The sequence below is a fragment of the Podarcis cretensis genome (assembly GCF_951804945.1).
Source record: "Podarcis cretensis genome assembly, chromosome: 17".
Taxonomy (NCBI): Eukaryota; Metazoa; Chordata; class Lepidosauria; order Squamata; family Lacertidae; genus Podarcis; species Podarcis cretensis.
In genome coordinates this window covers 9,200,781-9,221,765 of record NC_137187.1, presented here as the reverse complement: position 1 = coordinate 9,221,765, position 20,985 = coordinate 9,200,781, and the positions used below count along the sequence as shown (strand labels likewise).

General features: G+C 43.7%; 1 protein-coding gene across 1 annotated transcript; it reads right to left on the bottom strand.

The window, feature by feature from the left end:
* POLR2B (RNA polymerase II subunit B) lies at positions 1 to 20,627 on the bottom strand. Its single transcript, XM_079959188.1, has 25 exons — positions 20,432 to 20,627; positions 19,701 to 19,773; positions 18,481 to 18,631; positions 18,173 to 18,285; positions 17,722 to 17,941; positions 16,645 to 16,803; positions 15,134 to 15,298; positions 14,462 to 14,658; positions 14,015 to 14,134; positions 13,698 to 13,884; positions 12,824 to 12,967; positions 11,762 to 11,901; positions 11,559 to 11,670; positions 11,039 to 11,193; positions 9,959 to 10,157; positions 9,643 to 9,811; positions 8,292 to 8,388; positions 7,179 to 7,273; positions 5,995 to 6,245; positions 5,823 to 5,912; positions 3,836 to 3,943; positions 3,530 to 3,643; positions 3,276 to 3,436; positions 2,021 to 2,216; positions 1 to 274 (listed from the first exon to the last, which is right to left on the bottom strand). Exons 1-25 carry the CDS (start codon positions 20,448 to 20,450, stop codon positions 185 to 187), a joined length of 3,525 nt encoding a protein of 1,174 aa, XP_079815314.1. The 5' UTR covers positions 20,451 to 20,627; the 3' UTR covers positions 1 to 184.
* Between the last annotated feature and the right edge of the window lie 358 nt (positions 20,628 to 20,985).

Below are 20,985 nucleotides of genomic sequence, written 5' to 3'. Positions count from 1 at the left end.
CACGGCTGAAAAGCTTTTATTTCTATTTACAAAAAAATGAGTTCACACACTAAACAGTCTGAAAATCCTCAGCCATGAAATAGGTTTCTGAATTTTAAAAACATTTAAAGAAAGCATGCGACTCAAAAAATTCAGAAGGGTAAAAATTGCTCGGCGCCTAGGAGAAGGGAGATCTGTTTGAAGGCTACACACTCATCATTCGAGGTGCGATACTCATCGACATCAGTTCCTGGAAAAGGAGTTTGCACGCGTACGGCATTCTAACCAGAGAAATCTGAAAATAAAGGGTTGACAAATATTAGTACAAAATGTATTTTTCAATATTTATGCACCAACCTCCCCTTTAAAACTCCCAGGGCAGCTCTCACAGTAATTAAAGGAACAAATGCAGCAGGACTCAATGCTGAATATCTGAAAAAAGCAACAGAAACGGGGTGCTAAATTCTCAGAAGAACTGAAAAAACCAGCTTCAGCGACATGCTGGAAAAGCATAGGCAAATTTTAAAAAAGTGTTTGCCTGGTGGTGGGATGACGAAGTCAGCAGCACCAGGGAAGCATCCCTTAGGAGGGCGATCTATGTACATGGTGCCACATGTGAGACAGGGGGTGGTGACTGGGTGTGAAAGCTAACTTCAAGAGTGGGGCAGTGTCTCCGATGGGCAGGCACATGTGGCAGAGGACAGTCCTTCAGGTATCAGGCCCCCAAGCCCTTTGAATTGCATCTGGATCACATACGGCAACATGCTGTAGGCATCTAATATGGAGCTTACCAAGGAGCAGTGGTCAGGTTCTGTCTGCCCAAGAAGGGCTGCAGCTACCACACCAGGCTTAGCGGATATAAGGCAATGCATGCTACAGATTCCACCTGGACCTCCAGAGAGTGCTGGTTCCGTCAGCAACCACCGGTTGCAAACCCTGATTCCTTATAGGCTACTATCCAGTATCCAAAACTGGCAGTGATCTACCACACCCTCCCATTGCCATTATTCAGGAAGCCTTCCCTTCTCCCATGCCTCTGAAGTCATTTAAGGTTATGAAATAATCATATAAAGGGATCTTTATTTCACAGATATAATATTTATACCCCGCCAATCTGGCTGGGTTTCCCCAGCCACTCTGGGCAGCTTCCAACAGAATATTAAAATACAATAGTCTATTAAACATTAAAAGCTTCCCTAAACAGATTTCTTCTAAAAGTCTGGTACAGTAGTAGTTTTTCTCTTTGACATCTGTATACATGTATACAGATACAGTAGTTATGTTTGGATATCATCATGACAGATCCAAACAGTTACTAGATGGACAAGTAACTAAACAAGTGAGAAAAGTCAAACTATAGCCTGCCTTAGTGGAATGCAACCCTATCTAGAAGAGGCTGAACACCACATCCTGCTCTCATAATTTCTATCGCATTTCAGCCGAGCTTCAATGGATTGGCCCTCACCCAGCACACTACTGCTACACCGATACAACTTCTGCATTGCCTTGCTTTAATTCGATGTGATGCAGAGTTGGGTGCCAGCAAACGAGTAGGGAAACTGTAACCCTCCAGATAATGTAGGGCTACAGCTGCCAGTTGGGACCCAACTCAAACGGGAGCCCAACATCTGGAGGGCCAACAGTTCCCCACCCCTGCACTAAGCAAACTCATCCAATGGATGGAATGCATCTCAAAACAAGGAAAGGTCCAAGTTCTAAAATCTAACCTAGTACCTTAGGCGATGAGCATCCTACACATGGTGGAATCACAAGACATTCTCTGCACTGCTATGCTACCCTGGGTTTCCCACGACCCTTATTAAACCCAGATGTAAGGCAATCGTGTGGAACAATGTAGTGAATAAGGGGTTTGCAGACAGCACAAAACAGACAGTGAAGGTTTTGACGGAAGCAACAGATTTTGCAGAGGGTTTCGAAATGGCAGAAGGCCTGAAGGTGGGACCCAAAAGGATGAGAAAGGATTAAGCAGGGTTGGTGAGATTAAGGAGGGTGAGAGAGAAACAGGCATCTTTCCACATACCTGTGTCTTATTACGGCAGCCCCTGCACTCGTAGGTGTGTGTCCTGGTGTTTGCTATTGCCATTAAGCCGCACAGGTTGCACACGTGAACCTGATAGGGGTCTGATGCCTCAAACAATCTCTCTCGTAAGAACTGTGCTGCGCCGTGAGCAATCTGACAGTCTCTCTCCATTTCTCCAAAACGAAGGCCACCATCACTTTGGGGGGGGGGGGGGGAGAGAAACAAGCTTGTTTAATTCCACATTTTTCTAAGCCAGAAGGCTAAGTTATACCCACACTGCCCTAAATACAATAAACTACTGGAGCAGAATCTATAAGTGGACTACCAAAAATAACCAAACCCAACTTTCTGGAGGAAGTTAAAAAATGAGGACTATTTTTTTACAGAAGATGCTAAAAAAATGGTTGGGATTTTCTCAGGCTATCTGTGCTATGTATGAATGTCGTCTATGCAGGAAACAGCACAGGGGGAAATCAAAGGGACATTCAGCAATGATAAGATTCTGGATTGTAGGAAGTTCAGATAACCCAGTTCCCTGAGCTTTCAAAGCAATATTCTAGCCCTTATGTTGTGAATATATGCTTGAAAAATCTGTGGGCAAAGCCTGGGGGAAATTTCAGAAACTAAAAACATTGCTAAGTAAGATTTCCAGAGGTGAGGGATGGGGTTTCTGTGCCCTTTGGATCTCATTGGCTTCTCCTGTGGAGAGTAGAATATATTATGCAAAGTTGCAAAACCTGAAGAATTAAAAGAATGCTAAGTAAGTCGCCTCACTATACTTAATTTAAAGGTTGCAGAATTCAGCTTTTCTTGACACAGTGTTTGTGTTAACTTTCACGTAGAAGGGGAAATAGTGCAAAGCACATCAAGGTCATAGGCTGCTTTACATGCAAACCAACTTAAGATTTATCTGCAAATGTTTTCTGCCCACAGAAGGTGACAATAAGCAGCCAAGGTGCACCTATGCACCCCCCTTTCCAAAGACTTACAAGTCAGTCCACAAAAATGACTAACCCACCAAAGAAAATTTCCAAGCCCACCTCTACCAGTGTCATTTGATTGTGTCAAAGAACAAGCCCTCTTTCATTTTAGACAAGAGTCTGCGCCTGGCCACCTGAGAGGGATTCACACTTGCACCACAGGCAACTGAGAAAATGGCCTGTCATTTCATTCTAGACACCTGAGCCCATCTCCCTCCTCAGATGATACCCTTTCTCCAGACAACATGTCATTAAGGCGCACATCTATTTCTTACCGGGACCGACCTTCCATAGGCTGCCTATTAAGGATCTGAATCGGCCCTCTTGCACGGGAATGGATTTTGTCATCTACCATGTGTTTTAACCGCTGGTAGTAAGTAGGGCCGATAAAGATCTGCGATGTGATTTTGCGGCCAGTGAAGCCATTGTACAAAACCTGGAGGGAAAGAATGAGACTCCGTGAACACCAAATCACAGGCAACGCGGCAGCACGGCTGAGCTCCTGTTGCCACTCAAGACCATGACGTACCTCATTTCCCCTCAGGTGGTAGCCATAGTCAGACAGCAAGTTAGAAATCTTCTGCACGTTGACTGCATCATTGAAAGGTGTAGCGTCACCGATTTCTCCTTTATTTGCTGATACCTAAAAAAGGGGGGCAGGCAGTTTAACAGAGTACAGGCAGCTCCCAATTTGTGCAGGGGTTACACTCCCAAGGCACCGCTTGTTTAAGTGAAATCTGACATATTTGAAACACCATCGAAAAAGCCTGCAAACACCTCGTCCTGCTGCTTTTTTGTGACTTTTCACGTCACTTCAATATTCCCCAGTTCTTACCTTCCCTTGCAGACATTCAATCAAGTGACCAATGGTCATACGTGAAGGGATGGCATGAGGATTGATGATTATATCAGGGGTGATACCTTCGCAGGTGAAAGGCATGTCCTAGACGGGAAAGGAAAATGCCACTTATAGCTGTTCTGTAAACGTTTTATATATGTATACAGTCGTACCTTGGCTCTCAAACGCCTTGCGACTCTTAACGTTTTGGCTCCTGAATGCAGCAAACTTGGAAGTGAGTGTTCTGGTTTGCGAACGTTTTTTGGAAGCTGAACGTCTGACGCGGCTTCCACGGTTTCTGATTGAGTGCAGGAAGCTCCTCAGCCAGTTGGAAGCTGCGTCTTGTTTTTCAAAAGTCAAACGGGCTTCCGGAATGGATTCTGTTCGAGAACCAAGGTACGACTGTATATAATTCTGGTTAATACACATTTACTTGCTGTGAATCAACTGTGCACCAGGCAAGCTGCAAAAATGGTTTTGTTAACCCAGGCTTTCGATCTGTTCTGAATTTCCGCTGCTGTCCAGTTGTGTGCTGACAATTCTGTTTATGACACTCAGTTTTTATTTTAAGTAACACTCTACACGGGGTTGCCCTTGAACATGATCCAGGAGTATTTTATCTAGCTCAAAATTCTGCTGCCCAACACCTTTGACAGTGACTTGCTACAGGAAGCAAATTAAATTATCGTTTTTCAGCTGCACAGGCTTCCTGTGTATTTTAAAGAGCCAGTTACAGAGCCCCTAAATGGCTGAGTCCTAATGTCCTTGCCTCCTTTCATACAAACATTCCTGCCCCCAAAGGAATGTTTGGTCTCTGTAGGGCCTTCTCTGGACTGCCACGGTTACAGAACGCTTTCCCCAGAGAGGCTCACAAAGAACTTGATTGGTCAAGCTTTTGGTTGCTTGTTGAACACCATAACTGTTGGCATCCATCTGTCTCGAGAGACAATGGAATGTGCCTGTGGGGGTGACGTCAAACCACTGCATTAGCAGCACCAAAGTGACTTCCCCGGGGCGCAAGCCTGGGCAGTGTGTATGGAGATCCTGGGCTGCCTAGATTACAAGACCTCCATCTTGGCTTCACCGATGTGGTCCAAAGGAAAGCAGAGCAATACGTTTGGCACCAGCTTGGCTGCAAGAGTTGCAAAAAGGAGGCATACAAGGTGCCGGGGAGAAAAAAAATAGCTAAGGAGTAAACCCTACACAAATCCAAAGATATCTCAGAAGGCAGTAGAGATTTAGGAGGAGAGTTTTCCTTCTCCTAGATGAGTGACCTTCTCAGGTTGAAGACCAACATTTTGAAATTATGATACATTAAGATCAGCAGAAGGAACCCTCTTGGCAGTTCCACCCCCCTCAGAAGCTAGGGGTAGTGGTGGTGTGGGACAAAGCATACCCTCAGGCAACCCCTGAGTTGAAGAACTCCCTTTGTACAGAGGTGTGCCTGATACCTTCACTAATAAGAGTTTCTGAACACTGAAGACATACTGTATTTTCCGTGTATAAGACGCCCCCATGTATAAGATGACCCCTATTTTTTGGAACCCAAACTTAATTTTTAAAAGTTGAGGGTTTTTTTGGGAGGTTGTTAAGCTTTTTTGGGGGGGAGACCACCCTTGAATTGTTTTTCTTTTGCGGGGGTCAATCGCTGCTGCCAATTGCTCACTCTCAACATACCTTATTTTTCTGTGTATAAGATGACCCCCAATTTTGGTCTAATTTTTTTTAAAGCAAAAAACAGTCTCTTACAGAAAAATACAGTACGTCTCCACCATGGCCTTTGAAGCTTGCAGTGTGTATTTTTAGGAGCTGCCCTACTCTTGTAATTGTAATTTGATTTAAATGGCTGTATCTTAAATTGTTATGACTTGCTCTACAACTTTAGGGTGAAAGGCCGGCAATAAATCAAAATAATGACAATAGCTTCATATACAGATTTCTAAGCATGTTTCTCCCTTGCATGAAAAAAACAGGCTGCTTTTACCTCTTGCCTGTACTGGATACCACAGGTACCTTTCTGCCCATGTCTGCTGGCAAACTTATCTCCAATTTGTGGGATTCTCACAGAGCGCACCTGGAGATAAAGAGGACAGTCGTTTACTCCAGAATTATGGCTTTATCATTAGCAAATAATCACGCATAGCTCCTACGCTTACCCTAATTTTACAAAACTTGTATCCCTCCTGGTTCAAGGTAACCATGACCTGATCCACAATGCCCGTTTCACTCGTGCGCAGGAAAGTGCTGCAGTCTCTCTTGGTGTAACGGCGGTTGGTGCTCTCCAGCTCGTCTTCATTCTCGGGCAAAGTTACTGTCTTGCCGATGATGACGTCATCTCCCGAGACGCGCACGCCGGGTGCAATCAAGCCATCGTCGTCCAGTTTGTCATAGATGGCGTGCCTCATCCCTGGGGGGAAACAAATGCACAACTTGCAACCCACCTAGATGAACACAAGCATACCAGCACATCAAGGGCTTACAAAATCATCCCCCAACCCCAGTGATTTTTTATATATATATACACACACACACACACACACACACACACACACAAATAGGTGCTGGTACTCACCATGAAGTTGTTAGAGCAAGAGGTGCTGGTACTGCACACCTTTGAGTACCCCCCTGAAAAGAAGCACTGCCCCCACCCCAATTTGGGCTTCCTGCATGGTAAAAATATACGGCTGGTTGGCTAAATCACACACAGCGCATGGCTGACCTTGGTTCTCTGCAATTTCAAGTAAGCCCATAGCACAATTCCTAAGTGTGGTTGTACTGAAGACCACCGCATGTTCTTAAGGTGATTGGGTGGCCTTTGAGTTCAGCTTCGTCCTTTGAGGCCATGATCCAGCAAAGCCAGATACATGCAGGGGAAAGAACCAGACATACTAATGGGGGGGGGGCTGTCACTTCCAGTACTGTAATTGTTATTTAGTTTTGTTGCTGAACAGCTAGGTTAATGGAGTAAGTTGTGCTAAGTTAAATTTTTAACATTTATGCTAAAGGGGGGGGGGGGCAACTCATCTGTTTCACCCAAATTTGTGATCTCAAAGAAACCATCCCTAGGAAGCATTTAATCCGTGTGAAGTGTATTTGCATTGCCCATCACACCAGTGCAATACAAACCCAGGTTAACAAGTTTAAAATCTATTCTAATTGTCGTTACAAGGGATAACATATAAAAAAACAACAATCCAGTAGTTTCTTTCCCTGCTAGAGAATGTACAAGAACATAAGGGGAAGCTGCATTGCTCTTTTTGATTTATAAAGGCACAGAGGAATCAAAGTTTTGAGCCGCAACCTGTCGGCCTAGTTCTCAAGAATCCCTGTTTAGTCTTACCTTGACACGTTTCACGAGTAGGTTTCTCAAACACTTCCTCTTGGTCAAATCCTTTCTTGGATTCTTGCTCTTTGTAAGAACGATAGAATACAGATCTGAAGGGGGGCGGGAATGAAAAAGGCCTCAAATCCAAACCCAAGACTATTCTTCCAATTCAGGCTATGTTTCAAACAGACACGGTACGGGGTGTGCCTCAGTCAAGAATAGGATGCAATACTGAGGGAAACAGCTGAAGCAGTCCTATTAAGAGTCGGCAACTAGAAGCCCCTTGGCTAAATCCACCCCATAGTCAATTAGAGATGAAAGGTATGGAAAATAAAATGTATCGTTAGGTCAGTGGGGGTGGGGCAGAGGCTGCAATAAAAGCCTACCATCCCCCTTGCAGCCTTCTCAAAGAGGTTATTTCAAGAAAACTAGCTGCCGACAAGGGACTTGCGAGTCGAACGTTTTAGCTCCTGAACGGAGCAAACCCGGACGTGAGTGTTCCGGTTTGCAAACGTTCTCTGGAACCCGAACGTCCAACAGGGCTTACGTGGCTTCCAATTTGTCTGCCAGAGCTTCCTGCAGCCAATCGGAAGCCTCGCCTTGGTTTCCAAATGTTTCGGAAGTCAAACGGACTTCCGGAATGGATTCTATTTGATTTTCGAGGTACGACTGAAATTAGATTTATATACCACCCCTTCATGGTACGATCTCAGGGTGGTTCACAGGATAAAATTCAATATAAAAACAATAATTAAAACAAAAGAGCAAAATAATCACACACACACACACACACACACCTTTCCCACAGACATATTTAAAAGGCTATAGAATATTAACCAGCCAAAGGCCTGATTGAAGAGGAACGTTTTCACTTGGCACCTAAGAATATATAATGAAGGCGCCAGGCGAACCTCCCTGGGGAGAGCGTTGCACAAACGGGGAGCCACTACAGAGAAGGCCCGTTCTCATGTTGCCACCCACGGGACGTCTCAAGGAGGAGACACACAAAGGAGGGCCTCAGAAGATGATCTCAGGGTCTGGGGTGGTTTATATAGGGAGAGGCGATCCTTGAGATATTTATCCTAAAGGACTGCCTCATACAGAAGTCTAAAGTCAAGTAGGTCAGACCTGAAGAAGCCTCTATCAACTGCCGAACGGTTCATGATGACAGAGTCTTCTTGGTTATATCCAGTATATGAAGCTATGGCCACAATAGAGTTGATGCCTGTAGGAGAGATTCAAGAGCACGACTCAGTCATCACACATCACTCCTTCTCCGTCTTGTATTGTAATCAACTGGCATTTCTATTATCGCGTTCCCGGAAACAGGAATGTCAATACAAAATACAAGCACATGGCAGCTGTGTGGAAGTGATTTCTTAAACCTCTCTAGTGACTCCTTGTGGTGAATCCTGGCAATGCTGTTATGTAACAGGAACCTCATTTTGGTGAGGTGCAGGCATTTCAAGCAAAATATTTCGTTTGTAGCGGCCACTCAAATGTTCCTCCTGCCCATCTGCAACTGCTTTCCGCTCACTACATCCAGTGCAAGTGAACGAACAATTATGCCTGTGCTCTTCTTAGGAGGTGGTCCATTGTGAGCCTAATAATCCGCATTTCTGGTCTGGCTAAGCAGGGTACAGTTGGAATTCTAGAAATACCTTGCGCTTGCTGAAAAGCTGGGAAACCACCACCTTGGTGGGATGCAATAAGAAAAGTACAAGCAAGGAGAAGCAAAAACTAATGCTCAAAAGTATGGGCCTGAACAAGAAAAATTATCTTGAGGAATGCTCCTAAGGAGCACCGATATCAGCTGGCTTCATGGCTACGCAATAGCTAAAGAGCACTCTGACCCAACATGCGTACTGGGTATAGCACACCCCACACCTAGGGAATAGCCCCCCCCCCCCCCAGTTGTTTTATATAGTGGTGCCTCGCAAGACGAAATTAATTCGTTCTGCGAGTTGTTTCATCTTGCGATTTTTTCGTCTTGCAGAGCGCGGATTCCCTGGGTATTAACGGCTTTAAGAAAAAGGAAGCAAACGTTTTCGTCTTGCGAAGCAAGCCCATAGGGAAATTCGTCTTGCGAAGCAACTCAAAAAACGAAAAACCCTTTCGTCTTGCGCGTTTTTCGTCTAGCGAGGCATTCGTCTTGCGAGGTACCACTGTATTGCATTCTGACTGTAGGTGGAAGCGTAGTTTTCATGTCAGAGCAAATTGACATGAAAACATCAGAAACATGTTGAGAAACTGGAAAGGAGAAAAACCACACCTCTTTGCGAGACACTTCACAAAGGACTATCCTCTTGTACAGCTTGTACAGTGGGCTCCGTCACTGCCAAACCACTATGGCCCCACTCAGGTAGGGGCCAAGGGGCTGTCTTATCTCTCAAAGTGTCCCTCCCCGTGATCAGGGTTTCGAGTACTAAATTTAAGGAGCAGAGCAAAGAAGTTTCAGAAGAGGACCTTGTAAACATACCTGCCGGCAACTCTCTGAATCGCAGGTATTCCATGGAGCGTGTTGTTACAAGGGGTTTCTGAGGATAATACAGGACATGGGCAAGGGTATCCATACGGACATGGAAGTTGGTAATGTAAACGCCCATAGCCTGTTTCCCCATAGCAGACTGGTACGTGTTCCTAGGAGACTATGAAGGTAAAAGAAGATAATTAAGATGGAAAACATCATTGCAGGTTTTAAAAAAATATTTGCACACACAAGCAGATCTTACATATTCTGCCATGGTCCAGTTATAAAACTTTTAATTGTCTACCTTATAACAAATTCTACAAACCTGGTTGTGATCAGGAAATGGGATAATCGATGCGCAGACTCCTAGGATCATGGATGGGTGAATCTCACAGTGGGTGTAGGTTGAACAGTAGGCAACGCCTTTCTCCTGCAAGTCATCCGGAGTCATGGCCAGCATGACAGTCTCCTCTTCTAGGGTGTCAATGTATTCTACTACACCACTGGCCACCAGATCCTGCCAACTTTAAAAAAGAAAAAAGGCCTCGGTTATTTTAGGCCCAAATATCTGATTTTATATCAAGCAGGTGTTGTCCATTTGCAACTAGTGAACTTAGAATCCTAGAGTTGGAAAAGACCCTGAGGCTCATCTAGTTGGGAATATGCAGCCGTCCCATACGGGGATCAAACTTGCAAACCTCAGCATTATCAGCACCACACTCTACCCAACAGAGCTATCCAGTTTTCATTTAATGCAACTGCAAATCTTTCAGCACCAGGACTTGGAATAAATGAGCAGCGTTGATGCAATTTTGAAGCCCTTTTGCCCATTTACACATGATGCCGTAACACACAATCAACTCGGCCAGAAGCACTGATTCGGTAACGGATGTTCACTGGCAAATAATCTTTTCAGCTGGTGTGCTACAGCATATTGCCTCCTCTACCATGAATGGGTGGCGCTGTGGGTTAAACCACAGAGCCTAGGGCTTGCTGATCAGAAGGTCGGCGGTTCGAATCCCCGCGACGGGGTGAGCTCCCGTTGCTCGGTCCCTGCTCCTGCCAACCTAGCAGTTTGAAAGCACATCAAGGTGCAAGTAGATAAATAGGTACCGCTCTGGCGGGAAGGTAAACAGCATTTCTGTGCGCTGCTCTGGTTCACCATAAGCGGCTTAGTCATGCCGGCCACATGACCCAGAAGCTGTACGCCGGCTCCCTCGGCCAATAAAGCGAGATGAGCTCCGCAACCCCAGAGTCAGTCACGACTGGACCTAATGGTCAGGGGTCCCTTTACCTTACTATGAACAGCACCGTTTCACAAATGCTGGTGGCAAAGCATGAGACATACACACCATCCCTTAAGAAAAATGAAATAGGAATGGAAGCACAGTGCAAAGTTTCCCACCTGTAGTTGTTATATTCACGCTCTTTCAGCTGGTCGATATGCCTCTTCTTCAGCAGCAGCTTTTGCTTTTCCACGATTAGAAGTGGGCGGCAAATCCTGCCAGCATCGGTGTAAATGCGAATTTCCCGCTCCCTGATATCCCTGATCATGGACACCTATATGAGAAAGCATAATGCTCAGAAACAATGGTAGGAGAATGGCAAATGTTTAGCATAGCCTAAGCCAACCTGATACTCCCAAGATGTTTTAAACTACAATTTCCATCAGCCCCAGACAGCTCAACCAATGATCAGGGATGATGGGAACTGAAGAGAAAAAGATCTGGAGGGTACCAGGTTGTGGAGAAGTGATTGATTACATGCAAAAGAGTGCTTGAACTGGCCATTCTGAATTTTAAACGGATTCAGCAAGCCAGGTCCAACGCAATTAACAATCGCTACCTGAAATACAGCAGCAAGTCAATGAATATTCCAGTTATTGCGTTCCACTGGGTAGAGCAATATTATGACCCAATATCTACCTCCGACACAATGATGTCCATCTGACGCCGCAGTTTCCTTAGTGTGTTCATGAGCTGCTCCGGGTCCTTGTGTATCCCAACCCAACAGCCATTCACAAAGATCTTTGTAGCGCTTCAGAAAAGAAGAAAAGGGTTTTGAGAACGTTGTCCTAGATTGAACCATATGGACGTTATCAATACTAAAACATCGTTTTCACACTTACTCTGCAATAGCTGCTGGAGAGATTTCTTCTAAGTTTTCCATACTCCATTCTTCTAAAAATTCCAGAATTGGGGATGGCTGAGACCCCACAGAGATATATGCCATTAGGGCTAGGTTCTTCACAAGCCCCACAGCATGACCCTAAGGACACATGGAGTCGGTTATTTTTTACACCGGCATCTCTTTAAGACCATGGGCAGATTTCATGAAATTCCTAAGGCACAAAAGTTCTTTCTTTATCGACATGTTCACATCAACCCTTTCCGCTGAGAAGTTCTGCAGCACCCAGGTCTCCCCTGGGTATTCTGAGGCATGCATAAACTCAGGATAGGTCTCAAACCTGCCTACCACTCCACTGTGCAAATGAGAAGACTGAACATAGGACACTCCTGTTTTCAGACAGGGGACTTTCACAACCCTACCTGGAGATAACAGAAGCTGGACCCAAGACCTTCTGAATGAAAAAACATGTGCTGTTGTTATATTTGTAACCTGCCTATCTGGCTGGGTTTCCCCAGCCACTCTGGGCGGCTTCCAACACATATAAAACATAATACTGTGAAACATCAAACATTAAAAACTTCCTAATACAGAGCTGCCTTCAGAGGTCTTCTAAAATTCATGCAGTTGTTTATCTCCTTGACATCTGATGGGAGGGCGTTACACAAGGTGGGGGCCATTGCCGAGAAGGCCCTCTGCCGGGTTCCCTTGCAACTTCCCTTCTCACAGTGAGGGAACCCCCAGAAGGCCCTCTGTGCTGGATCTCAGTGTCTGGGCTGGACGATGGGGGTGGAGACGCTCCTTCAGGCCGAGGCAGTTTAGAGCTTTAAAGGTCAGCACCAACACTTTGAATTGTTCTTGGGAACATACTGGGAGCCTAATAAGCTTATGAGAAGCACAAGGGTTTCCTAAATCGCTTTCCCTTAAACCACCGGCTTTATCAAATTTCTTTATGAAATCGAAAAATGAAACCAACTGCCATTGCAAATTCAGACATAGATGAAAAACACTGAAGCACATGGGCACACTGACTGCTTTGTTTTCAATCCTATCTCCGCATTACCTCTGGTGTTTCGGCGGGACAAATCATTCCCCACAAGGTGTTGTGCAGTTGTCTGGGCTTTGCTAGTTTGCCATCTCTGCCAATAGGGGAATTCAAACGACGCAAGTGGGAAAGCGTAGATGCAAAGGTGAGACGGTTCAATACCTTCAGAGGTGCAACAAGAGGACATTTTTAGGCTTCCTCATGAGATCCAGGAATATACCACATATCAATACTGCCAAGGGCTAAATATCCAGTTACTTAAACTGAAAGTTACATAGAATCCTAGAGTTGGAAGGGACCCTGAGGATCATCTAGTCCAACCCCATGCGATGCAGAAACATGCAGCTGTCCTGTATGGGGATCAAACCTGCAACCTTGGCGTTATCAGCACCATGCTCTAACCAACTGAGTTATCGTACAGTTAATGAACATTCAATTACAATATTCAGCGTGACTCCAGCATGGCAATTAACTAAGAGTTCAATTCAGACCTGGCGAGCAGCCAGGGTGCATTTGACACTACAGTAAAGCAAGTGTGGATCTAGAAGGAGCACAGTGGAAGAGTGAGATCTGCTCCCTTGCTGTCCTCAACCTTTCTCTTAGCTCTCATGCCCAAAATGTCATATCCCCTTTGCTCACAACCCATAGCCACCCAGAACTGCTCTCTTGCACTAAACAGAACTTTTCCTCTCAGGTCAAGGCGCCATATGACCTTCCAACTGTTTCACTTTGATTCCTTAAGGCCAAGGGCGAAGAAGGACCAAAAAAAAGTCAAACAAGGCAGATTTCAGTGAGACCCCTAAAATAATCTGATCAAGTTAGAGGGGTTCAGATATGAATGGCATGTTTACCTGCAACACACACAGCTTCATGAGATTGATTGAACACTTACTTGAGATACTCCAGCTCTGGCCTGGTGAGCTTTCTTCTGGTCTCCCCAGTTCCCTGTAGCTAATGAGTATTTCAAGCCATCCGATATAATCCTGGTTTTAATAGCCAGCTCCAAGTTAAAATCTTTCCCTCTGTCAATAAATTTTTGTGCATATATTCTAACTTCTTTCAGCAGGTTCTTAAACATTCTGTTGGAAAAGAAATCAGAAAAAATCAGTTGTAGGGAGACGGGACCAGCTTTCCCCATAAAACATTTTGGAAAAACCTTTGAACATACATTATCAGTGATAAATAACAAGAAGAACTTGTTGCACTCACCCTCTGAACAGGAAAGCGAGCAAGGGGCCTGCGAGGTCAAGCCGCTTGTTGCCATAGTGATCTCTGTCATCCAGCTCCCTTCTCCCTAAAGCTGCCAGCAGAAGCCTATGAACCATGTACCTAACAAAATATGCAGGTTATTTAACAGGAGTTGGGCATTCAGATTTCTGGGACAAAAAGAGGACATTAAGCTATTTTTAAATTACATCACTTTGAGGAGTCATCAACACATTATATACCTAAGATGTTTGGGGGAAATGAACTTGTAAATGTTTCCTAAAATATTTGTTTTTATTATTAATTATAATAAATATTTATTAATATTTATTATGCTGATTTATTACTTTAATCAAGAATATTGCTACAGGCTTCTGTCTTCATTTTTTAACCCCCATCTAAGTAATGTGCAAATAAGTTCCCACAGGCAGACTGTGCATATTTACATACCCAAGAAAGTAAGCTTTTTTGGTTTCACAGAAGTCACTGACACCGACATGCGGAAGCATCTCCTTCTGCAAAACTTCTTTTGCATACTTGATTCTTTTCTCCTTGGTGACTCCTGGCTTTGCACCTCTTGAGCCGATGAAGTTCAGAGCGACATTCTGTTCCTGGATGACGAACGCTTCATCCAATGAAGGCTTAACCTATCATATATATTAAAAAGACGGTGTTGTCAAGGTTGAGGAGCTTCCTGAAGTCAGCATTAAAGTTAGATGTTAGAAACAGTTGTACCTTGGACCTCGAACGCCTTGGCTCCCGAACAAATCGGCTCCTGAACGATCGAAACTCGGAAGTGACTGTTCTGGTTTTCGAATGTTCTTTTGGAGGCCGAATGTCTGACGGGGCTTCCGCGGCTTCCGGTTGGCTGCAAGAGCTTCCTGCAGCCAATCAGAAGCCGTGCTTTGGTTTTAGAACATTTTGGAAGTCGAACGGACATCCGTAATGGATTCCATTCTACTTCCAAGGTACAACTGTACTGGCAAGCAGACATTACAGAATTAGTTGGTAAAAGTAAAACTGAGTGCAACCAATTTTGCATGCTGGGTTTCATTACATAAGGTTTCTGAATATACGTGTAGCTCTATGTCACAGATCAATATAAAAAAATCAAGATATTACCATTTCCATCATCTCAGGATCTTCAAAGTCATAAATTATATGTTCCAGTATATCTCTGTCAGACACAAAACCAAGCGCACGGAAAACGATAATAATGGGGACTTCCTGCTTGATGTAGGGCAAAGTTGCCACAATACGTTGACCTATGGCACTCTTCTTTGCACCCTAGATATAGAAACAGATTTTCAATGCATTTGTCTTCGAAGAGCAAATATTTATTAGTTTATTCGTTTCAAATATATTGTTTTCAGCAAAGGTTAAAGCCCATACAATCCAAAACAGGATACATTTCAAAAACCTCTTTACTCCAATGGTACAAACCATTGCTGCAATACTAAGGTTTACATCATTTCTAACTGATCCTTCAGAACTATGAACAGGTGACTCAGTAACTTGAAAAGCCCACAGTTAAAGAACCCTGCAACTAGTTCTGTAAGCCCAATGGGATTTTGGACATGATTATTGAACAGACCCTTATGTTGCGTAGAAAACTGCTTTTGGGATGATTTTTAAAGCAGTTTATGATAAGGTATCTATATATATATAAAAGAGAAAGGAGTCAAAATTCCACTGAGCATGTGCAAGGACTATAAAACAATTATTTTAAAAAATTATCACATATTGGGCTGTAAATACAAAGTACTTTGGGACAAATTAAGTTCAATAACATTTTTTTTTCTTGTTAAAATTAATGGGCCTCTCAGATCCTAACCATGTTTATTTGGCAAACCCCTGCAATTTAAATGCTGCTTAATTCCAAGTAAACATGACTAGGACTGGTCTGTAGATCAAAATGCAAACTCAGATTCTCATTCCTGTTTCCCTAATTCTGAGGAGGAACGCCACCACTTGTCTCCTTCCCAATGTGCAAACAAATGTTTACCATCAAGGTGGGAAGGGGGAGGACGGAAGAGGTACAGGGTAATGCAAGACTGCAGATGTAGATGTACAATTCACGGATGGTCAGAATGTTTAGCTGCCAAAAATAAACAGAGTTTCAAGATGGCCACTGGTTGCTAGTATTAAACTAACTGGCGAGGGGGGGGGGGGAGAGGAGAGAAACCCACTGCCTTGCCAAATACAGTGGTGCCTCGCAAGACGAAATTAATCCGTTCCATGAGTCTCTTCGTCTTGCGGTTTTTTCGTCTTGTGAAGCACGGCTATTAGCGGCTTAGCGGCTATTAACGGCTTAGCGGCTTTAAGAAAAAGGAAACAAACTCGCAAGAACTCGCAAGACGTTTCGTCTTGCGAAGCAAGCCCATAGGGAAATTCGTCTTGTGAAGCACCTCAAAAAACGGAAAACTCTTTCGTCTAGCGAGTTTTTCATCTTGCGAGGCATTCGTCTTGCGGAGCACCACTGTACAACAGATAATAACAGTGAGTCATAACAGCATTTGTAGTTTGCTTGACAGTTGCTTATGTTTTCTTAAGGGGCTCCACTTTGGGAACCACAGCCATTAAGCAGACTTCTTACCCTCTTGGAATCTCAAGATTTAAGCCAAATTGCTTACCTGGCCGCCTCTGGCCAGCATGCTGACCCAAATCGTACTTGTGGGCCGAGAAGAATTTTCCAGGCAAGACCTGCACTCTCCGGTGTAGGCGTATTTGGAATCTTTCTTTGCAAACACATATACGGTATTTGTAGCCATCTTCTCTTGAGCAATCAGAACCTGTTTGGGGAATGAGCAAGTGCAAAGACACAGCTCGTTTTAGAGTCCACTTTTGTAACATTAACGTTGGCTGTCATTGTTCTTCATCTAAGATACGGCACACATGCCTTACGAGATCTCTGAACTGAAGACTAGCGGAAGGAATGATGATAAAGCAAATGTAACACATGATATTGGACCAAGGAGACCTGGATTCAGGTAGGTAGACATGTTTGTTTGATGCAGACGAAAGAAAAAAATAAAAAATTGTCCAGTAGCACCTTAGAGACCAACTAAATTTGTTCTAGGTATAAGCTTTCGTGTGCATTCACACTTCTTCAGATACCCTTCTTCAGGTATCTGAAGAAGTGTGCATGCACACGAAAGCTTATACCCAGAACAAACTTAGTTGGTCTCTAAGGTGCTACTGGACAATTTTTAAATTTTTATTTATTTATTTCAAGGAGACCTGGGCTCTCTCTATTCAGCAAAGGTAAACAAAATCAACCCCATTAGATTACAATCAAATATTAGATTACAAGAAAGGAGGTCTATGGGACTTCATCATTGACATTTCTTACATATAATAAAAGGGTAAGGTTGTCGACATGCAGAAGTTCATTTGACCGCTGACAGGTGGCACTGTGAACTTCACCATGACAACTGCCTTCTGAAAGCTGCTGGACCACTGCAGCAGCGTTGGAGGGTGAGGAGAAGGGCAGCAGAGGAAGGAATCTGGGGTGGGCAGCTCAGGTGAACCACAAAGGAACAGCTCTAAGGAGAGAAGGGTAGGTTTGGTGAGGTGCAACATGGGGATAATATCAACAGGAGGTAGATGGGGTTGGTGAGCAAAGAAGAAGATGGGGTGAAGCTACTGTGTACCAAATGCATGGAATTTTCTGTGCAAGTCATTTTTTCATGTGAATTCCTAATTCTTACCTTTTCTGATCCATTAATAATGAAATAGCCACCAGGGTCAAGAGGGCATTCGTTCAGCTCACAAAGATCACGGTCTGTTAAGCCATTTAATAAGCAGTAGGTGGATCGCAGCATGATAGGAATTTTGCCTATGAAAGTTTTCTGATGCTGCGTCTGCAACTGGTCCTCTCCTTCCTTAATAACTGTCTTAGTTATGTCCACATACAACGGAGCAGAATACCTTTGAAAAAGAAATTGCCATGTTTCAATGGAAAAAAAATAAATATTAATTAAATATTAAAGAAGCGTGAGTTTTTTTGCCAAGTAGTTGGGAATTTGAACTAGAAATACCAGTAGCTCTACAAATTTAGCCCAGGATTTATTTATTTTTTGTGCTACTGTATTTCAGACATTGCTACAGTTGAGGTTTCACCATATATCATCACTAATAACAGAAGTCGATATTGCTTACGTAAGGTTTCGCAGCCTGGCTTCATTTGGCATCATAGGTGATGGGGCACCATCTCTTTCCCAATGTGTAGGCTTGGAGAGATAAATTTGCTCAAATTTCAAAAGGTAGCGTGGCTGAAAGTAACACAAGGCTCCATTTAGAAATTCTATACAATGAGAAGTGACAACTTTCATAGGACAGGATTTGGATTGCCTGACTTACACCTTACTTTGAATTAATTATTATTATTAATTATTATTATTAATTATTATTATTATTATTATTATTATCATCATCATCAAAATTAACATGATACGACTGGCTCTTACTGGCTCTTCCACTTCTCCTGTAGCGTGTTGAGCTTCTGCTTGCAGATCAATTGGCGGCGCATCTTCAACAATTCTCTGCACAGACATTTGAATGAATTCATCAAACGAATCTAGCTGCTGTCGTACCAGGCCTTTTTCATCAAAATAGGAACTTTGGAAAGTAATTTGTGAGAATGAACAATTTAGTATAAGATCAAAACCAAGAATTCTGAAGTAAAAAGCAGATTGCTTTCATTCTTAGATTCCCGTGTGTATCATCCCATCTAAAATGTTTAAGAAACTGGTATTAATTTAAAAATCTGCTGATGGGTTTTAATCAAATAATGCAAACAATTAATTTATTTAAAAAATCTTTAATTATCATTTGTATCAAAATTCAAGTTCTCTTAACTTTAATTCTCCTAGAACAACTCTCAGAAAAATTTCCTGACTGAATACCCGCTATAGGACAGAATGTTTTATGTCCCTTTGGACTGGAGGTAAGAGGGGAGGATCTTCGTTAAAAATCTGTAGCATAAGGAGGTTATGCTGGGGAAAATTATCTTATACTGCATCATCCAACCCAGTACTGTATATTCTGACTGGCAGCAGCTTTCCAAGGTCTCATGCATAGGTCTTTCCCAATCCTGCTTTAACCAGAAAAGTGAGGGATGGAACCTGAGACCTTCTGCATGAATAGCATTTGTTCCATGTTCAGTTACTGATCTATGGAAAAAAATGAGCGTTTACTTTTTAGCTGCTTCTGGCAGAAGAAACCAAAAGATGAAAGGAATGAGAATGTGACCAGAAAGGACCACCTGAAGACAATTACACTAACAAGTAAGCAACATCTGTGGGTCTGGCAAGTGGCTCTTGCCCATGCATACAATGCAGCAAGCATTCAGTGGCATCTTACTTGTAGATAAGCCTCAAGAGATTTAGGCACAGCTGCACTTAGCAAGCACTTGGTAGGGGAAAAAATAGTAGAATAAAGACTGAAGGAAGTGAATGAAAAAAGTGACCAGACAGATGCTCAAAATCAGGAGATTTGGGAGCATTCATTTCAAGTGTACAGTGAAAGTCTAACCTTTAACACTAGGTTTAGCAATAAAGTGATTTTTCAGAGAACGGAATAAAATAATTCTAAACATGTATTCTTCTTCTGAAATTCAGTGAGACTATAAAAAGTGTTTCAACTTTGGCTAAATCAGAATCGTTGTATTTTCCATTTGGAAAGTTACCTGATCACAATCCAGCATGCTTCCTGCCACAAATCTGGAGTGATTTCATCATCGTCCTCATCATATTGCATATCTGCAAAACAAATATTTTCACGGAATAGTATGTAGTTCCTTTTAAGAGTTTTCATCAAGTGGCTCATTTCTGAAAAGTGCTTATTTCCAAACTCCCTGACTGATAAACCCCAACTCCATTCCTGCTCTGTGAACCTTAGGGAGACTGAACCTGGTGTAAGGGTTTACTCTGGCATCCCTCCTGCACAACAGGTGTGTGTGTGTGTGTGTGCGTGTGTGTGTGCGTGTGTGCGTCTGTGTGGCTGAGATCTGCCTGAGATTCTGCAAGTGGTTCATGGCATGTTCTACTTCCACTATCAGAGGCTGCCTGCCTCTGCCTGCCACTTGCAGGGACTTTCAAGTGGCACGCAGGTTCTGCTCGCCAGCTTCTCACAAACATCTGAGAACAAGATGCTAGTCCATATGATCTTTTGGTCTGATCCAGCTGGAGTCTTTTTAACGGTTAATCCCTCAAAAAAAACTCACAACATTATTATTAAGCAAGCTGAAGAGATGTCACAAGCCTTGATTTCTCTCCTCTACAGTCACTGCTGGGATTACCTCTCAGAGCTAAGGAAGACATTAGACTCCCCGCCCTCCCTCAAGAAACCCCAACCGCCCCATAGACAGATGAAGGACCCCCCCCCCACCCAGTCTGCTTTCCCTATGTGGGACCTCACCTTCATCCGCGTCGTACATCTTGGCGAAGGCGACTCACGGCAGGTCACTAAACCAAAATGCGGGAAACTGAAGGGACGGAAGGCGAGACCCGAACAGCGCGCGCGCTCCTTTCTGTGAGAAAGAACGAAACGCAGCCGAAGAGCAGGAGCACTTGTTTAGGACTGCGCCTGCGCACAAGCTCACATTCCAACCCCCTGCCGGCGCGCAGCCACTTCCTTTCGGTCTCCAAAACGTCACTTCCGCTCGCGCTGCCCTGCGCGCGCAATCTTACTGGCTCCTCCCACCCTCTCTTCCGCCCGCCTCCCCAATATAGTTAAGAGGGTCTCTGACGAGGTTTTGCGCCTGCGCAGAGGGCCCCATAGGCCTTTCAGATAAATTACAAGTCATAGAATTGTAGAGTTGGAAGGGATCCCAAAGGTCATCTAGTCCAACCCCCCCCCCCCCCCGTAATGCAGGAATCTCAGAGAAAGGGTCCTTTTTATTTAACATTTTGTTTTATAAATGCATAGGCTGTGAGCTCTTCGAATGAAGGGCGGTTAAAAAAAAAAAACCA